The sequence below is a fragment of the Pagrus major genome, chromosome 16 (genome assembly GCF_040436345.1).
Source record: "Pagrus major chromosome 16, Pma_NU_1.0".
In the NCBI taxonomy this organism is placed as follows: Eukaryota; Metazoa; Chordata; class Actinopteri; order Spariformes; family Sparidae; genus Pagrus; species Pagrus major.
Window position 1 is genome coordinate 24,295,027 of NC_133230.1, and position 17,393 is coordinate 24,312,419.

Below are 17,393 nucleotides of genomic sequence, written 5' to 3' on the forward strand. Positions count from 1 at the left end.
TGTGTTGCACCTCTGGGAATTAAAACAGAAAGAGAAAGGACGACACTGTTTTGCCATTAATCATGAAGCCACAATGTAAACAAAATGGCCATGCGTGGGTCAGCATTTTGTGAATGTGAAAGCATGTGAAGTTTCTCAATTAATGTTTGTGTGAGCAAAAACCCTCTGAAAATCTCTAAAACTTTGTCACAAGTATTTTTTTTTATTTGGTCTCCTGTAACTCAGAAGTCCTCTTTCAATCTCTTTCTCATATCAGGAGAATACATCAAGACCTGGAGGCCAAGGTATTTTCTCCTGAAGAGTGATGGTACATTCATTGGCTACAAAGAGCGACCGCAAGATGTTGACCAGCTGGAAACCCCCTTAAATAACTTCTCTGTCGCACGTGAGTATCTGCTTCACAGAAACCACCGCATTTTTTCCCCTCTGTTTCTTGGCAGCTTGTTTCACGCTTTTTTCTGTTTGCTGCCTTCTTGTTTTCACTTGCATTGTTGTAACAAATATGTTCCCATACTTGTTTTGGTTTTACATGCGTCTCACCTCTCTATACAGCCTGAAAAAGTAGTTTTAACAGGAAAAAACTGTTTATGAAATCATGCCTAGGAGGTAAAGTAAAGCGAGTCATCTGTAATATTATGCCCAAGTTTCACTTTATCATTGTATGTCACTTTAAATGATCATGAAGAGAAACATTAGCAAATTGGCACTAGTATCGTCTCAACAGCATCACTGCAAGTTTCTTTCAATAGGGGCACTGCTCCAAGGCAAAGCTCTGTCACTGAATGTGCATGCAAGATGTCTGGCTCCCAACATTAATACATCAGCTGTCATTCCTCTTCTCTGTATGTGTCTTCTCCAAACTCTGTTTTTATATTGTGACAGAAAATATTAACAACAACAACAAAAATATGCCCGGAGCAGCTCAGCCCACTCCATCTTCACATCAGAGAAAGTTGCTGTGATAAGCTGTGCAGATGACTGCACAGAGCAATTAGACAGCATACTGTTTGTTTAACAAAATGTTTCCTCTCCGACACTCTTGAGTTATCGTGGCTATTAGCTGCCTGATTTCGAGTATTTATCTGGGCTGCGCTCTAAGGCTCTGCCTCCATCAGCGCTGGCTTCGGTTTTTGTCACCACTGCGACCCCACCGCAGAGGACACATGGTGCGACGCTGCTGACGGGGCTGCTGCAGCTGGATTACATATTCACCCTGATGGAGCCATGTTGGATCTCAGTGGTGGTCCACTCCCCTGTCCTCCATCTATCAGACGCAGGCCGTTTTGTGTCACGTCCTGACATATTTGCTGACATGTTTCATTTGGGAACAGATGTTAATGTGAAGGAGGTGCAGATGGAAATCTCTGCTCTCTAAATTCAGTTATTAGACTGTTGTGAGTAATTGTTTTGCGAAGTGCTTATAAGACAATTATTTGCTGCAAAAGTGTAAGAATTGAGAGAAACTGAGGGAAAGGATGTGATGCTTTTGTTTTTAATAAATCTTTGATAAGAATAAGTGAAAGTTGTCAATGCCAACATGATAGGCCAAACATTTTCTGGTTTTGGCTTCTGTTTTGCTGTTTTGCTTTAAATTTAGAATATTTTTTTATGAAATCTATATACCATCAATTAACAGAGAAAGTAATTGGCCAATAAATCAATAATGAAAACATGTGTATGCTAGAATGAGCTGTATCCTAGAAAGAAAGAAAAACCCAAAAAGCAATATATTTGAAAAAAACAAACCAAGTGTCAGTTGCAGAATTGCAAACTAGACTGTTCTAAATATATTTATATTTTATTAATATTTCATTTATTATTTTTATTGACTCTAATGTTCTGTTTTTATGTAATACTAGACAGATTCCAAATCATAATCCAAACCTATATTAGCAAATGTTAAGTTTTAAAGGGGCTGACAAGATCTGAGTTGTTTTCCTCCACCTAAGTGCACCTGTTCTTTTCCAAATTGGCCGACAGTGTCTGTTAGGTTGGCGATAAAGATAAATGGCTATAACTGTGGGTCTGTCTCTCTCCTCTGCTCCCCTACACATCGGCCCCTCTCGCCGTCTCCCTTCCCTTTCTCCCTGGCTGTGGTCAGAGTGCCAGCTGATGAAGACAGAACGGCCCAAGCCCAACACATTTATCATCCGCTGCCTGCAGTGGACCACTGTCATCGAGCGCACCTTCCACGTGGAGACCCCCGAGGAGAGGCAAGCGAGAAGCACACACCTCTCGGCTCGCAGAGCAGTAAAACACAAATCATTTACACGCTAGAAATCAGTTGAACAGTTTAAGACCTCTGTTTTATTAACATGTAGAAGCACGCACAAACATACACATTTAATCATCGTTATGCACTTGCACAAGGTCCACTGGCTATTGGCAGAGCTCACACTTGAAATTGCCTTCCTGTTGATAAGAAGACAATTACGTGATTGGGCTGCTGGGCTTGCATGATGGTAAATGGGCTGATGTAATCTTTCTGCTGCATGTGCCTCCCTCAGGGAAGAATGGACTAAAGCCATCCAAACAGTGGCTGAAGGCCTGCAGAAACAAGAGGAGGAGATGATGGACTCCTCGCCGGACCCCATGGACATGGAGGTCTACCTGACCAAAATCAAACACAAAGTGGTACGGTCCATTTACACTCTGCTGTCTATCTTCTTCTCTCTACTTTCCCCACATTGACACATCTTATTGTCCATTACCATACATTTTTGAAGGTCTAGTTTGTAGTATTTAGGGTTTTTTGGGACAGAAATGGAATATAATATTCATAATTATGTTTTCATTAGTTTATAATCTTTGCATTTTCCACTTTTAGCGTTTTAACCTTTAACTCAACCACATTTATTCATCCCCACCCTGAGTATATACAAAACCGCTTTAAAAGAACTCTGTGATCAGCTCCCAGTAATTTTGAAGCTTCTTACTGAATCTTTGTGGTTTGAAGTTTAGTTTCTCTCCAGCGTCCCTGTGCATACTGTCAGATATCTGCTGCTTTTTTACCGTTTCATGTTTTGGGAGTCTTGTTAAGTTGCTGCTGGTGGAAAAACCCAACATTTCCTGATTTTGTTGCTTCATAATAAAAGCTTTTAAATGGCTAAATAACAAATGACTTTTATTGTGAGCTTTTGTTAGCAACTATTATTCAATGGTTTTGCGGGGAAGAAGAGTATTTATAGCCGCTCCGTTAACCACTACACAAGACAGGCGCGTCATCAGACATACCTTAAAGCAGGTAGCCCTGCTGTAACGAAAAAGCAAATCCCTGCCGCACTGGGCTGACGTGCCAAGTCAAAACCGAGTCAAGCCAGCATATGTGTACATAAAACCCCACTGGTCTTCCAAGTTCACCATTTCTCTTCCCCTCCACCCTGCCTTACACACTACTTTACCCCACCTTCCTTTGCCTCTCCCCAGCCACTCTCTACTTTCTCAACATCAGCCGTGGGTGGCTTAGCACCAGATAGCATGTCCACCAGGTTTCACAACCCCCGCATGTGTCATGACTTAAAGGTCCAAGGCCACCGGATTGGATGTCCCCCACACAACCATTTTCAACATTCTCTTTAGCGCCAGGGTCAGAGGTTAACTGAGACACAACCACATATAGGCTAAACCATTAGAGGAGTGGAAATTGCATGCTGGGTGAAATTGTGCCTTAAATGCTTCTATGTTGTTGTCAGTGGGTTTGTGTGTCCTTGCTAGTTAGAGCATGAGTTTGTTAATGCTACTGGTTGTAATCAGATGCCACTTTCCTCTCCTCCTGCTCTCTAGACTATGCACGACTTTGAATACCTCAAACTCCTGGGAAAAGGCACTTTTGGCAAAGTTATCCTGGTAAAGGAGAAGGCCACAGGACGCTACTACGCCATGAAGATCCTAAAGAAGGAGGTGATCGTAGCAAAAGTGAGTAGATGCCAAAGAGTGGGAGAAAGACACTTTGGGGGGAGGGCAGTGGAGCACATGACTGATACCTAAATGGTTAGCCATTGTGAGAGTTTCACAAACACTCTTTATGGCTTTTTTTCCAGGATGAAGTGGCACACACACTCACAGAGAACAGAGTCCTCCAGAATTCAAAGCATCCGTTCTTGACAGTAAGGAGCCCCTTCGTATACCTAAACCAAACCTTTTTTTAACTCACAGAGATCCTCGGGAACCTCTTCAATCCAACCCAGCAGCATCCATTCAGAAAAAAAGGGGGAGTTTTACCAGGAATGTTTTGAAGAGTTGTTCTTACAAAAGCTGCAGTTGAGCTGGGCCTTTTTATAGCAACACTGGCCGTTCTTTTTTTTTTATCAGTTAACTCTTTCTTTCCATGGATGAGGTGGGCTGTAGTGAAAACCTCCTCCAAAATGTTAAAACTAAGTGGTGGGTGGAGTCAACACATAATGCAATGAATGGAACCAATGTTTGCCACACAACAGTAGTTAAAAAGCACACGGGATACATTATGCTGTTGTTGTTTTTTTTATTTATATGATATTCTGTGTTTCAAAAATGTAATTTAAAGGTCAAAGCAGCAGCTGTTACAATCAGCTGCTTAAATGGCAGCTTCCTCTTGTATTAGTGAGAAAGTTCTGCTTTGAGCATTCTCGTTCTCTGTCTACAGGGACTGAAATACTCCTTCCAGACACATGACCGCTTGTGCTTTGTCATGGAGTATGCAAACGGCGGTGAGGTAAACCATTTTAACCACTACTAAATCTGCACCTTTACTTAAACAGACCTACTGTTCCTGTTTCCTCTGGACTTATCTACTCCATCTTTCATCTGTCCTCTGCCTTCTCATCTCCCCTGTTTCCCCTCAGCTTTTCTTCCATCTGTCAAGGGACCGCGTGTTCTCAGAGGAGCGCGCGCGGTTCTACGGTGCGGAGATAGTGTCAGCGCTGGACTACCTGCATGCCGAAAGAAATGTGGTCTATCGAGATCTAAAGGTAGGTGGAGAGATGCGTCCTCACTGTCTCTCATCCTCGCTGTCAGCCTCACTCGTCTGTCTTCTCCTTTCACCCCCCTTCCCTTCATTTCTCCCCTGGCAGGATATAAATAGGGTTTGCCTCCATCCAGAGCAGTGGCAGTGGCCAGCGCTTATTGATCTGCCTCCCCCAGATCAGTCTCCAGACCTCACTGCAGCTGGAGGGAGGCACTGTCCATACGCTTACTGCAGCTAGACAGAAATAACCACCAGTCCGCTTTGAACAGATCGCCACCGCCTCCCGTTATAGCATGCATACAGTGTTCTCAGTAGGTGATACTGATGCATGATTGACGCCATTTTATAAGCTGGCAGTACAGCACTATTAGTCGACAAACAGAAAAGATTCATCATCATTGTGAAGGTTTCAGCTGCTCCTTTTTTTAATCTTTGCTAAACAAAACCCTAAAGACGGCATCAGAGATGGATGTTGCAGACTGAAAAGGACATGTTTTGGTTTAGGAGGACTGTAGGGGGGTTATCAGTGTTGCAGTGGGCATCTGTAGCCCTACTACTTCCAGCTGAGAAAACCAGTCAGGTCAGCACAGCACTCTCTCCCTCCCTCCCTCTCTCCCTTGGGTTTATGAGGCAGGCTCCCAGCCTGCTAGGGTTCTCCTGAAAATGCCAGGGTAGCAGGATTGGAGGATGTGCTGACTCTGGCCGGGCGCTGCTGGCCACGTGTGAGCTACAGCTGCCAGGTGACTTTAACTGAGAGGGAGAGACAGAGAGGGAGGACACAGTGATATTAAAAGGCCATGCAATCTCAGGTCATGATACTGAATGATGCACATCCTTAAGACCTTTAGGTCAATTTGCCTGTGCATGTAATAACTAGGTTTCCATTCATCTGTGTGCAAGAGAATTTTCAATTTTTCAGCCTTTGAAAATGGTTTTCATTCTTGGCTTTGGCAGAAACATATGATCAATTTGGGGGTTAAGTAGCAATCAAAAGTCACTGCCACTTGAATGATTATGTTATGCCACATCCTCTCAAATTTTCATGATTGTAGTTCATGGAGACAGGCTGACAAGAAGATTTTATTCACTTGCCCACTAGTTTAATGGGTATAACTAACACGGATTCCTGTATTTTTTACATTTATGAATGAATATTCACAATCCTCCCAGAATTATTGGCTTGAGTCCTTTTACAATGATGATAACATCTGTCTTCTTTCTGTTTCCCCTCAGCTGGAAAACCTCATGCTGGACAAAGACGGACACATAAAGATCACAGATTTTGGCTTGTGTAAGGAGGGGATCAAAGATGGAGCCACCATGAAAACTTTCTGTGGGACACCAGAGTACCTAGCACCTGAGGTAACCACAACAGTGATTTAGTCTACCTGCTTCGCCAGCAAAGGCAGATGGATGACAAACTAAAGAAAGCAAACATGAAGAAACATATCCTGTGACCCTCTGTGCCCTGCATTCATTATGTTTCTTTACTTCCTTGTTTCCGTTACTTAATAAATAAAAACAAAGTAAGATCATTTTTAATGGACTAGATAAAGAGTTAACATCATGTGGATCCCAGATATGAGTGTTTGTCCCATCACGCGTGACATGAGTGGATTCCAAAGAAAAATGCAGCGTGTGTTGTTTGACATCAGTGGATGAGAAGCATGTGGAGGAAAGGGCAGCTGTCCCAAAATGCCTTTCTAATCTCCAGCTGAAGTCTGTGAGTTAATGAGTGTGCTGTGTGCCCAGGGCAGGGCAGCCTGCTCTCATATTTGCTGTATGGTGAGGGGTGTGGCTACTCCGTATTGCGTGCAGGTATGACAAGTGTTGAAGTGGGCCGTGTAACCCGATAGCGCATTGTGAGTGTTAGCCGTGGTGTGTGAGTAAGTGTTTGTGCTTGCCCCTCGCCTGTTGCCGTAAAAATGTTTTCCGGGAGAAGGGGCGTCCATGTTGACACAGTTGCCGTATCGTTGTTTTTAGACTCCATTTGGAATTTTCTGGTAGGGGGAGGAGGAGGAGGGGTGATTGGATGGCAGCTCCTCAGGAAACGTGAGCTTCAGCCACTGGAAAAAAAAAAAAAGACCACATTGGCTACAGCTGTTGTGTGGCACCAGGGGAGACACAGCCCCACTGCTGCCCTGGATGCCTTTGCTTAACCTGGGCAGAGCCGGAGCAGTGATGCTATCCAACAGCGCTGCCTCAGCCTAACCTGTACCTGGTTTTTTTTAATCAGTCAGACAAAACCCGCCTCTAACCATCAGCACCAGGAACAACAGCATGGGAATATTTACTCCCTCACACCTGGACAAACATAAAAAAAAAGTTCCCCACCTGTCCATCCTAAACTCTGTCCAGCCCACTTTGCTCCTCCACTTTGTAGCACAGTCTATGACAGCTCCAGCCTCGGCAGCGCAGGGCACAGAGACATCAGGGGGCGTTACCATGGCAACAGGGTCGCTGGCGAGCGTCTCTATGGAGTGCGGGCCAGGCAGTGTTACAGGTTGTTCTGCAGTAAACAATGACCTTGTTGTGTGTGCTGCACAGGAATGCTGTAACGTCTGGGAATATTCCACCCAGAGCAGAGGGGGAGAGAGGGAGAGAGGGAGGGAGGGAGGGAGGGAGAGAGAGAGGGAGAGTACAGACCCAATCTGTAAAAGCCTCACCAGTTTGTCTCTGGAGTAAGGAAGGGGACAAATTCACTTTGTCACTTTTATTAAGTAGTTAGAAAAAGTATACCATCATTGGCTGAAGGAATTAGCTTTTAGTGAACATCTACAAAGAAAACTGTGGGCAGGTTTAATCTTATCTGTTGAAATTGATCAAGATTCATGAGTTTGGGAGATTAATGGCTGTCACTGCTGAACTTTGTGAGCAAGAAAGTGCAGTATACAGAGTAGAACTCCAGAGCAGCAGCAAGTGTTTGTGCTTTTATGCGCCCTCTCCTCCCTCTCTCCTCCCCCTGTCTCCGCTCCTTTGGGGCAGTGTAACAGTATTAGTTTGGGGCTGAGGCCCAAGCAGGCAAGCAAGCAGTCCTGGTTACGTATATGAGGGATGAGCTTGGCTCCTGCGCTCCTGGCAGCTTCACAGCTGTGGCGCTCTTCTACATATATGGGGCAGCTGCGGGCCCAGCTGTCGCACGGTGTGAATCACACGACAGCAGCGCTGGAAATAGAGACGGCCCAGTAATCCTAGCCCCACACCGGCTTCACGTTACTCCCCCTGCCCTCCCAGTCCTCCTCCTCCTCCTCGATGCTCACCACTCACCGCAGCGCCAGGCGGAGTGCCCACAGACACACGCACGGCTCTGTGCACGTGCGCACACACAAAGTCGTTTTGTTCCTTTTACGGACACATCCGTCCATCCGTTTTCAGGACCCTCTCTCGGTCCGTGCACTGTTGTGTCCATATCTAATTCTGTTAATCCACCCACGTCTTTTTACCTAAGTGTCTATTCTTAGGTCTGAATTGCCGCGCATCTCACTGCTTGAGGTTTGAGAGAACAGACTGTTCTCATTGTCTTGATTTCACCTTCAACATCCGCCTGGCGAGGTAGAATCCAGTACACGTCCCCAGAGACCTTGGAACAACTCTGCTCAGCAGCACATTAGTCATGCAACAGGTTGCAGTGTTTTGTAAGCACAACACTGGAGGAGTTTGTCTCATTAAGAAGAAGTCATCCTATGGAAATAAAAAGACTAAATATTTCCCTCCCTGTGACTCTGGTTGAGTTCATCGAGCGGTTTGTTTGTAAGACTGGTCCATGTTTGTTGCCACACATTTGCTTATTTAAGCGACCCACACCTCTGCTGCTTGTTGATCCGTATTTGTGTGTGTGTGTTTCTGTGTGTGTGGAAGGCCCTGTGCTGATTAAATATGCAGGGCTCCAGGGGAAACTCTATCCTTGCTCCTAATGTGAGATGTGAGTCAGTGTTGGCTGAGGCGGCCTCAAAGGCCCGGACCAGGGGGGAGAGCAGGTGAAATTTGGTGGGGCTGGGGGTGGGGTGATGGGGATGACCAGTTGCTTTCGGGTTTGTATATTCAGCCTAAAGAGCTGCTGTCTCCACAGCCCTCAAGTTTTCTTTGGCTTGTTGTTTAAATATTCAGTGAAAAAAGGGGATCTCAATATATTTTTAATAAATAAAAATTGAGAGTTTTTGTGTAAAAACCTACACACTAGAATAGCTCAAAATAACTCATGTGCATCCCAACAGCTGCATTAAATAAACTTTCCCCCCCTCCTCCTCATCCCCAAGGTGCTAGAAGACAATGACTATGGCCGTGCTGTGGACTGGTGGGGTCTGGGCGTGGTGATGTACGAGATGATGTGCGGCAGACTGCCTTTCTACAACCAGGACCATGAGAAGCTGTTCGAGCTCATCCTCATGGAGGACATCCGCTTCCCTCGCACACTCGGCCCAGAGGCACGCTCGCTGCTCTCTGGCCTTCTCAAGAAAGACCCAATGCAAAGGTGAGGAGTCTATACTGTTTCCTTAACATTAGCGAATCTCAGTGGGACTCATCCCATTATTTATCGTTTACTAAGGTTTTCTGATATGAACTTATAGAAAAGTGGAAATAAAATAATTAGGAGTGGCAGCTTCATAAGACATCCTGATTCATCCTTTTGCACTTGTCTTCCAGGTTAGGTGGAGGGCCAGATGACGCCAAGGAAATCATGCAGCACAAGTTCTTCGCAGGAATTGAATGGCAAGATGTTTATGAGAAGAAGGTTGGTTTCTAAATGCTGAATTTTCTTCTTTGTCGTCTCTGAAAGGACACCTAGCTCAGATATATGTAATTTCTTCCGCCCAGAGATCAATATCGTTACGTCACTTGAAATGACACCATCTAGAAGCGATGTAGATTGTCATCAAGAAGACAGGTGATATAGAACAGATTGACAGTGCTGATGTGCTGATATGTTTGTGTCTCTTCTGCCCTCCAACAGCTGGTGCCGCCGTTTAAGCCCCAAGTTACCTCGGAGACGGACACACGATATTTTGACGAGGAGTTCACAGCACAGACCATCACTATTACGCCACCCGGACAAGGTAGCACCAAACCATAAACACACTCACATACTGTATACTTGATACGACTTCAGTTAAGGTCTTTATTGTGGAGCTATATGCTGTATGAATGTGACAGTAAGATGAGAGAAGATAAATCGCCACCTGATTCAATTATGATGATAAATTTCACTCCACCTCCTGTGAGACTTCATTAAGATTGAGAAATTACACTGGAAAGCAGCAATTCGGGACTATGGAATTCGTTTTCATGTGAAAATCCTAAAATGATCATCAGTGTTTTCTTTCAGTTTTAATATGATATATTGAATTGCAAGCTATCAGGCTCATAGAGAAACTTTAAAGCAGAACAGAATCCTTTAGTCAAAGTTTATCTTGAGTATTTTCCTCAGTGCAGCATTCTTGGTATCAGACTTTGACTAGCAAAGGAACTGTTCTAGGCCTGTGAGGTTCCCTTGAGAGTAGTCCTCCCTCTCCTGGAGAGCCGGTGCAATTAAAACGGTATCATGCCACACAAAATCATCAAATGCATGTATATGCAAGGGATGACGCAGAAGAAGAAAAGTAAAATGATAATAGATTGGTAATGTATTGGATTATTGGCACTGGGTGATATTGACAAAATCTAATAAAATTTGGATTGATACAGGAAAAACGTGGATATGGTGGCCAATCTGGTTCAGCGTTATCTGTTTATTTAACTCGGCAAAGTTCAGAAGATTGTACCACATACTGTTGCTGTAATCTAACTTTTAAGACAAGGAAAAGTACAGATTTTACTGAATATTATGATAAGCAATCTCTAAGACCTTTTGAAGCCCTGATGAAGACCTAATGCTTTTTTAATGTAGCACTTTTAATGATTTAACTACAGTAAAGGCTTTTTAATATTTCCTTCCTCATTTTGGTACTTTTTCTTGTTTGGTGTGCCTGGATTGCCTCTGATTTGAAGTATACTTCAAATTTTTGGGGACTTTCAGGGCAAATTTCAACCCAATCCATCCAGTAAAATATAAGCGAGAATCCACCTGCAGACAACCACAAAATTCAGCTTTCCAGTTAAAAAATTCATCAACTAAAAAAGTATTTGGAGTACAGCTGTAGATCCTGACAGTTTAATGAATTCACATGAACTGGGAGGGCCTAGGTAAGTTGCTGTGGAATGACCCTATAGTTAAAATACTCTATATACTTCAACACTACTATCATATCACCCACCCCTAAGCTGTACAAGAGCTAAGCAGTTGTTTGCCCTCTGTCCTCAGATGACAGTATGGAGTCATTCGACAGCGAGCGGAGACCCCACTTCCCCCAGTTCTCCTACTCTGCCAGTGGGACGGCCTAAACGACTCTCATACATTCCCCCCTGGTCCCATCATCTCCCCTCACCCCACCCGACTGCACTCTCAGAAGACCGGGGGCCGCAGCCCCCTTCCTCCCAGCATTGTCTGCAGATGCCGTCGGTGGATGTAACATTTCCAATCTGCAAGTTGTGTTTTCCAGGAAGGAGGAAATTCAAGACAAAGCAAAGATAACTGTGGTTGTTCTGTGAGGCCTTTTGAAGACTGACCATGCAGAGAGAGAGAGTTAACACTACCCTGCATTTCCTGGTTGTTATGTTGTATACTGAGCAGGCATCCTTACACCATAATGAATGAGGAAATGCAGTTATGCACAAATTAGGCCACTGATATTTAGAAAAGGGCCATTTTTGTATTAAAATATACAACTGAATATCAACCATTTCAAATAGAAACAGGCATCCTGTGGACCAAAACCATCATGTGAGCAGAGAGTATGTTGTTTGTTGAGTGGGTAATAAATTTTCCTCTCTTAAGACTTCTGAACAGTTCAAATTCAGACTTCGAAACATTTTTGGCTTCAAAAGTGAATGTACCGTATCAAATAAAGTCGATCTTTCTGCATACTTATGTGCTGATTCTCCTGCAACTGAAAGACCATCTTGTGGACAGGACTTCTATCACTTTTCTACTCCCCTGATGCAAAACTGACACCAATCGGTCTGTTGTATTATCACGCTACACTGTGATGAGTCTGAATCATTTGTGCAGTACAGTCCGATGTGAGGAACACCAGACATGCAAAGAATGCAGAGTGATTAATCATTAAAAGCTGGCCTGCAATGGATTCCTCTTCACTGTCACTGAGAGACCCCCAGTTTCCTGTTCACGATCATAAATAGCTCCTCCAGCCCCCCTGAAGTAAGTGCTTATAGTTCCCGATGCCTTCTTATCTTGATGCTGTGCTGCCGACACCTCCTGGTTTCCCTCTGATCAGGGTCAGTCAGCGCTGACCCATCAGATCTTCTCTCCTCTGGGTTTTTCCTCCATGTACAGTACAGTATTGGGTGTTTTCCACCCAGTGCATTCACTGCAGCCTCAATGAGGTCACTTTAACATAATACACTTCTTTAGGATTACTTTGCAAACAAACTGGGCTTCAGGGGAAATGCAACACACAAAGTCATCTTTGATTTGCTACTTTAGGGGACTTCTGCCCCTTCACGAGCTTCTGAGTTATTTATATGAGACCAGCATTGACTAAATCGAGTTTTACTGTGCCAATGATATGCACTTTGCCGCCCCAAAATGATGGTTGGTAATGACTAAATTAGCTCCTTTTTATAATATAAATTCAAATGTTGCAGATACAAATAAAACAAGAATTGCTTGTTTTGAATGATTACTCCCCTTTCACAGACGGCTGAGGCTAAACGGAAACTCTCGGGAACTGAAACTCTTCTTTCAAAAGTGTACTGAGAAGTTTCCAAATAAAGTGCTTCAGAATTTTCGAGATGACAGATAATCATTGTTCAAAAAAAGTGCATCATACGTTCTTGAATGTAATGGTTTTTATGATGTTTTCATTTCAATCGTTTGCAAACCTTTTTGTTCAGTTTTTGAATCTGATTGTTACTTATTCCTATGCACGCTCGCCCTTTGCTGTCACCTTCTGAAAATAGGGAAATTCATTTTATACTTTTTATTTTTTATTTCAACTTTTGTTTTGTACCTTGCCCTCCCGTATTCCTGAGACTGAGGACACCAGCTTTAGTAAACAAATAATATAAACTTTGTACACTGTTTTTACTTGTTTCTTTCAAAATTGATGAAATAAAAGGTCTTAACAATATGGTGTGTAGACTTGTCTTTTATTGTGAAATCTTACAGCTCTGCCCTTGAAGACAAACAAATGAACTCAAGAGGTCAGAACCAAAGAAATGATTAATCTTTGCTAAATGAACCGTATTGTGAAATACCACTGTTCATTTACAGGAATGACAAAGTTGAGAGGAATTTTTCTAAGAAGGAAAATAAAAGTTTACATCCTTTCCTGTCAGTGATGTATTGTTTTTCACACAAATGTCCGGCCCATTCTTTTAATTCACACTTGATCATCTTCCTAAGCTTTTGTTTTTATTTGCTCCTTGATTTCTTTAGCTCACACTTTTCACGATGTTATGCCTAAAAATAAATTAAACTCTCTTTGTTGTTTCATGACTGAATAAACTCAATAAACAAACTGACCTTAAAGGACAACACAATTTCATACTGTTTTACTGTTTATATGTGGCGGACCCTGCCACCTTTCTAGCTTCAAATGGTGTTCTGGGGACTTACTTTCCTCTGGGAACAGCTTCTTTACTTTACTTTATTGTGGAAAAGATAAATATTTCTGAGTTTGTATTATTACCTCATTAATATTGTAAATATTAAAATTCTGAGTTTTAATTTCTTTTCCAAAACTACATAGTGCCCCTTTAAGTTGCTACACCACTAGGCTGCCCCTTCACTCTGCCACTGAATCATAAAAGATGAGTCAATAGGAGCAGGAGGTTTGTTTATCTAAACCTCACAGTGATCACTCCCCACAGATAAAACACAGTTAAAGTGTGTGAGACTAATGTCCCAGCGCTCAGCAGCTCAGACTGTGTCTTGGCCGTGTTCTCTGCCTCTGCAGGACTGCTCAGGTCCACGTCTGGGGCTCTGCAGCTGGTCTGAGACGACAGAGATGCTCCCCCCGGGGCCCCGGGCAGATGGTACAGTCTCTGGAGCAGATGTTGACAGCCAGGGCTCACAGTCTGTCTTTTGGCCAGCTGCAATACACAGCGCCACACTGCGAGACCGAGGCTTGGCCCAGTGTGGCGCTCACCTGACAACCATCCCTCACCTGACTCCAGCTGCACTGCCCGGAACACGCCGCAGAGCTGGGGCTGCAGCTCTGCCATAGGCCTCCCCTGGGTGATGTAGCACTGTGCTGTGTGGGGAACGTGTCACTCACACAGCCGGCAAGCCAGAGATCCTCTCTTCTTTCTACTAGAGAGAAAAATCTTCCCTGGTATATATATATATAGATATATGAATACAAGGGTATTAAAGCTTTGAGACAGATATGCAAAAGCAGCTACAGCTCAAAATCAAGATAATTTAGTGTCTGCTTTCTACTTTCAGTGTAAGACACAATAGTAAAAAGTATTCCACTAAAACCTATTTTATAATTTACTACTAAAAAGTTTTTGTCCCTTTTGGTACAAGATCAGCTGCATAAAAACAGGCCTGGAGCTTGCTCGGTGTCTTGTTCGTGGACACTTCAGCAGGACAGGAGGCTGCCTCTCACAGTGCTTGCACTTGCATTCTCCGTACTGACTGCACTACCCTGCTGCCACTGCAGCAAGAGCATGCAACCATAACGAAACACATTTAACAAAAACACAGTGGGAGATAGTGAAAGCAAGAGGAGCACACAGGGCAAGATAAAACATGAACCGTTACCTGTATCCTGAACACAGTTTGGGAAAATGCAGGGTTTTTCCATCTAAGGCTGGGGAGTTATAGTTTGACAGAGGTCGGGGCCTTTAGAAACCGGTTCAGCCTGTTAGCTACAAGACTCTTGGTGACACTAAAAGCAGGGGTGAAGTGGAGGGTAAACCCACCTGAGCTTAGTATAACGAAAGCCTTCAAATGGTTCAGAAAGCTGCAGCTGCAATCTTATCTAAAACTAGAAGATTTGACTATATTACGCCAGTTTTAGCTTCTCTCCATTGGCTTCCTGTCCATGTCAGGTTCTTCTGACCCTTTGGGCCTGTAATACCTGGTCTTTTTACAGCAGACAGTCTATCCCTGCTGAGGCCTTTAAATCCAAACTCAAAAACCTGTCTATGAACCTTTGTTTGTTATTTATCCTTTGTTGACTTCCGGCCTTGCACTTGTTACCTTCATCAATCAAGCGGGTCTGTCTCAGTCTCAGTCTCAGTCTCAATAAGTCTGACAGATCCAGCAGTAAAGTTCATGTTTATCCTTTTTAAACTTTCTAAAATCTCCTGCATCTTGTTGCAATCTCTCTTCCTAGTCTCTTTCTGCTCATCCTCTTTTCACTCAGTCTTGTCTGTGCCTGACCATCAGCCGTCCTGGGACCTCTGTGTCTCTCTCCTGGCTGTCAGTGCCTCATCTCCAGATGTTTTGGATCTGGATCTACGTCCTCTAGGAGATTAAGCCTCTTTTCTTGTCTCACTCTCTCCATCCCTTGCGAGTGTCGCCCTTGTCTCTTTTCTCACTCTGCATGTTTGTGTCTTTTCATCTATCTGTGTAAATGGCATGCTTGGGCTTTGCCACTGGTGTGTTTGTGTAGTCCTCTATGGTGGAGAGGAGTTTGAGTGGCTCAGATCTGTTTGGATTCAGTCTTCATACTGTCTATCCATAGTTTTGTCATCCTGAGTGTTTACTATGTCTGTTCCGTACACAACACATGTATTACAATTGTCCATCCCATTTTTTTGTTGATAAAATTGGCTTGACTTTATCTCTTTATATCTGAAATAAACTGCGCCACTAGAGTGGCGTAGTTATATATTAATTGTTTACATTCTTTTATGTATAGTAAGAAATAAAAAACACATGTAAACTTGTGAGAAACCCATTGTAGAGATGCTTTTCCTCATATGGATACTTAATGCAAGTGCCAGTGCTTGAAAGTAACAAAGTACATTTACTCAAGTACTGGTCTAAAGTACAATTTTGTTTTTACTCCACTACATTTATTTGATATTTTGATATTTAACTGTTAATTAACAGTCAAAAGTAACTTTGCTGATTCAGATAAATATACAAAATATAATCTAAATAAATTACCTGGCTGTATATATATTTATATATAAAAAATAAGACCCACGTTTTCCAGCTGCAACATTAAAGTGATGTACTTATTAATGCATCAGTTATTATAATTAAATAATAAGTACTTTTAAAAATATATTTTAGTGAACTTGCCGCCAACATTCTGAAGTAATCTTGTGACACAAATCCAAGTGTTGAATACCAACATGGTAGATTGAAGCTACAGCGCCATCTAGCGGATGTTAGGCTTATGTAAAAAGTATCTTTGTATCGATTTTCCATATCCAAACAAAACCACCAGCGGTTTACGTTGATTAAAGTTGAGAGCAAATGATTATATACACTTAGATGGTACTGCCGAGTTGAATTTAACTTGGAGTATGATCTTCTATAAGTATATAATTACTGCTGTCTCATGCGCTGCAGTAGCTACACACTTTTTAACAACAGTAAGTCAACATTATTTGGATCTATAGTTACAGGCAGTTTCAACACTATTTTAGCTCGTCGACGATTAATATAAATAATTTATTAGTAAATTATTAATGAATAATTTATTTCAATGTGATTATTTTCTTTCTCCATTGTCCGCCGGACCGTGCCAACGTGAGCACAGGATCAACAAAGTCCTACCACACCGTGAATACAGGCGAAGATCGTCTACAAAGACGATGAATTACTACATGGTTAAAAGTCCAATTATCACCATACTTGCAATTGAATTATTGCCACTTTGCCATTAAAGCTGTTTTGTTGCCCTGTAATATTATTGTAAAATATATATGTAATGAATGTATAATGTATTGCCATTAATCATATCTCTATTACTCCTATTACAGTTCTAATTAAGTACATGTAGCCTACTCAATAACTGTATTTAAGACCAGTTTTGATGAACTTGAGCTTTAATTGCCTTAGTATTTACAATTCAGTGTATTCTTACATGCTTTGACTTTGCAGATTCCATTTTTTTCAAATTGCGACATTCCGGTCAACTTATATGATGAACTCTCCAAAAGTCTGTAAGTCTTCGTCTAAAGTATAGCCTAACTGATTCTGGATTTTTGAGGCCAGGACTGATATTGATATATGGTAGTTTAACTCTTTGATAATATCAGCTGATAGTCTTTTTTGTTGTTGCTGTTGCTGTTGTTGTTGTTTGTTTTGTTTGTTTTTTGTTATTTAAGTCTTTATTTAGTTTTTCAATCAACATGAACATTAACACAAATGTACAAATATGGAGAAATTAAAAACAACAAAAAACACAACAAAAAAAACAGCTGA

At 42.4% G+C, this 17,393-nt stretch overlaps 1 protein-coding gene across 1 annotated transcript in view; it reads left to right on the forward strand.

The window, feature by feature from the left end:
- Positions 1-13,128, forward strand: part of akt1 (v-akt murine thymoma viral oncogene homolog 1) — a 33,610-nt gene extending 20,482 nt beyond the window's left edge. Inside the window, exons 3-14 of the mRNA XM_073483417.1 lie at positions 257-385; positions 2,102-2,213; positions 2,508-2,634; positions 3,784-3,915; positions 4,041-4,106; positions 4,622-4,690; positions 4,821-4,946; positions 6,176-6,304; positions 9,199-9,413; positions 9,587-9,674; positions 9,894-9,996; positions 11,241-13,128. Of these exons, the coding sequence (XP_073339518.1) occupies positions 257-385; positions 2,102-2,213; positions 2,508-2,634; positions 3,784-3,915; positions 4,041-4,106; positions 4,622-4,690; positions 4,821-4,946; positions 6,176-6,304; positions 9,199-9,413; positions 9,587-9,674; positions 9,894-9,996; positions 11,241-11,320 (1,376 nt within the window). The 3' untranslated portion in view covers positions 11,321-13,128. The remainder of the gene's footprint in view (positions 1-256; positions 386-2,101; positions 2,214-2,507; positions 2,635-3,783; positions 3,916-4,040; positions 4,107-4,621; positions 4,691-4,820; positions 4,947-6,175; positions 6,305-9,198; positions 9,414-9,586; positions 9,675-9,893; positions 9,997-11,240) is intronic.
- Positions 13,129-17,393: the final 4,265 nt, after the last annotated feature.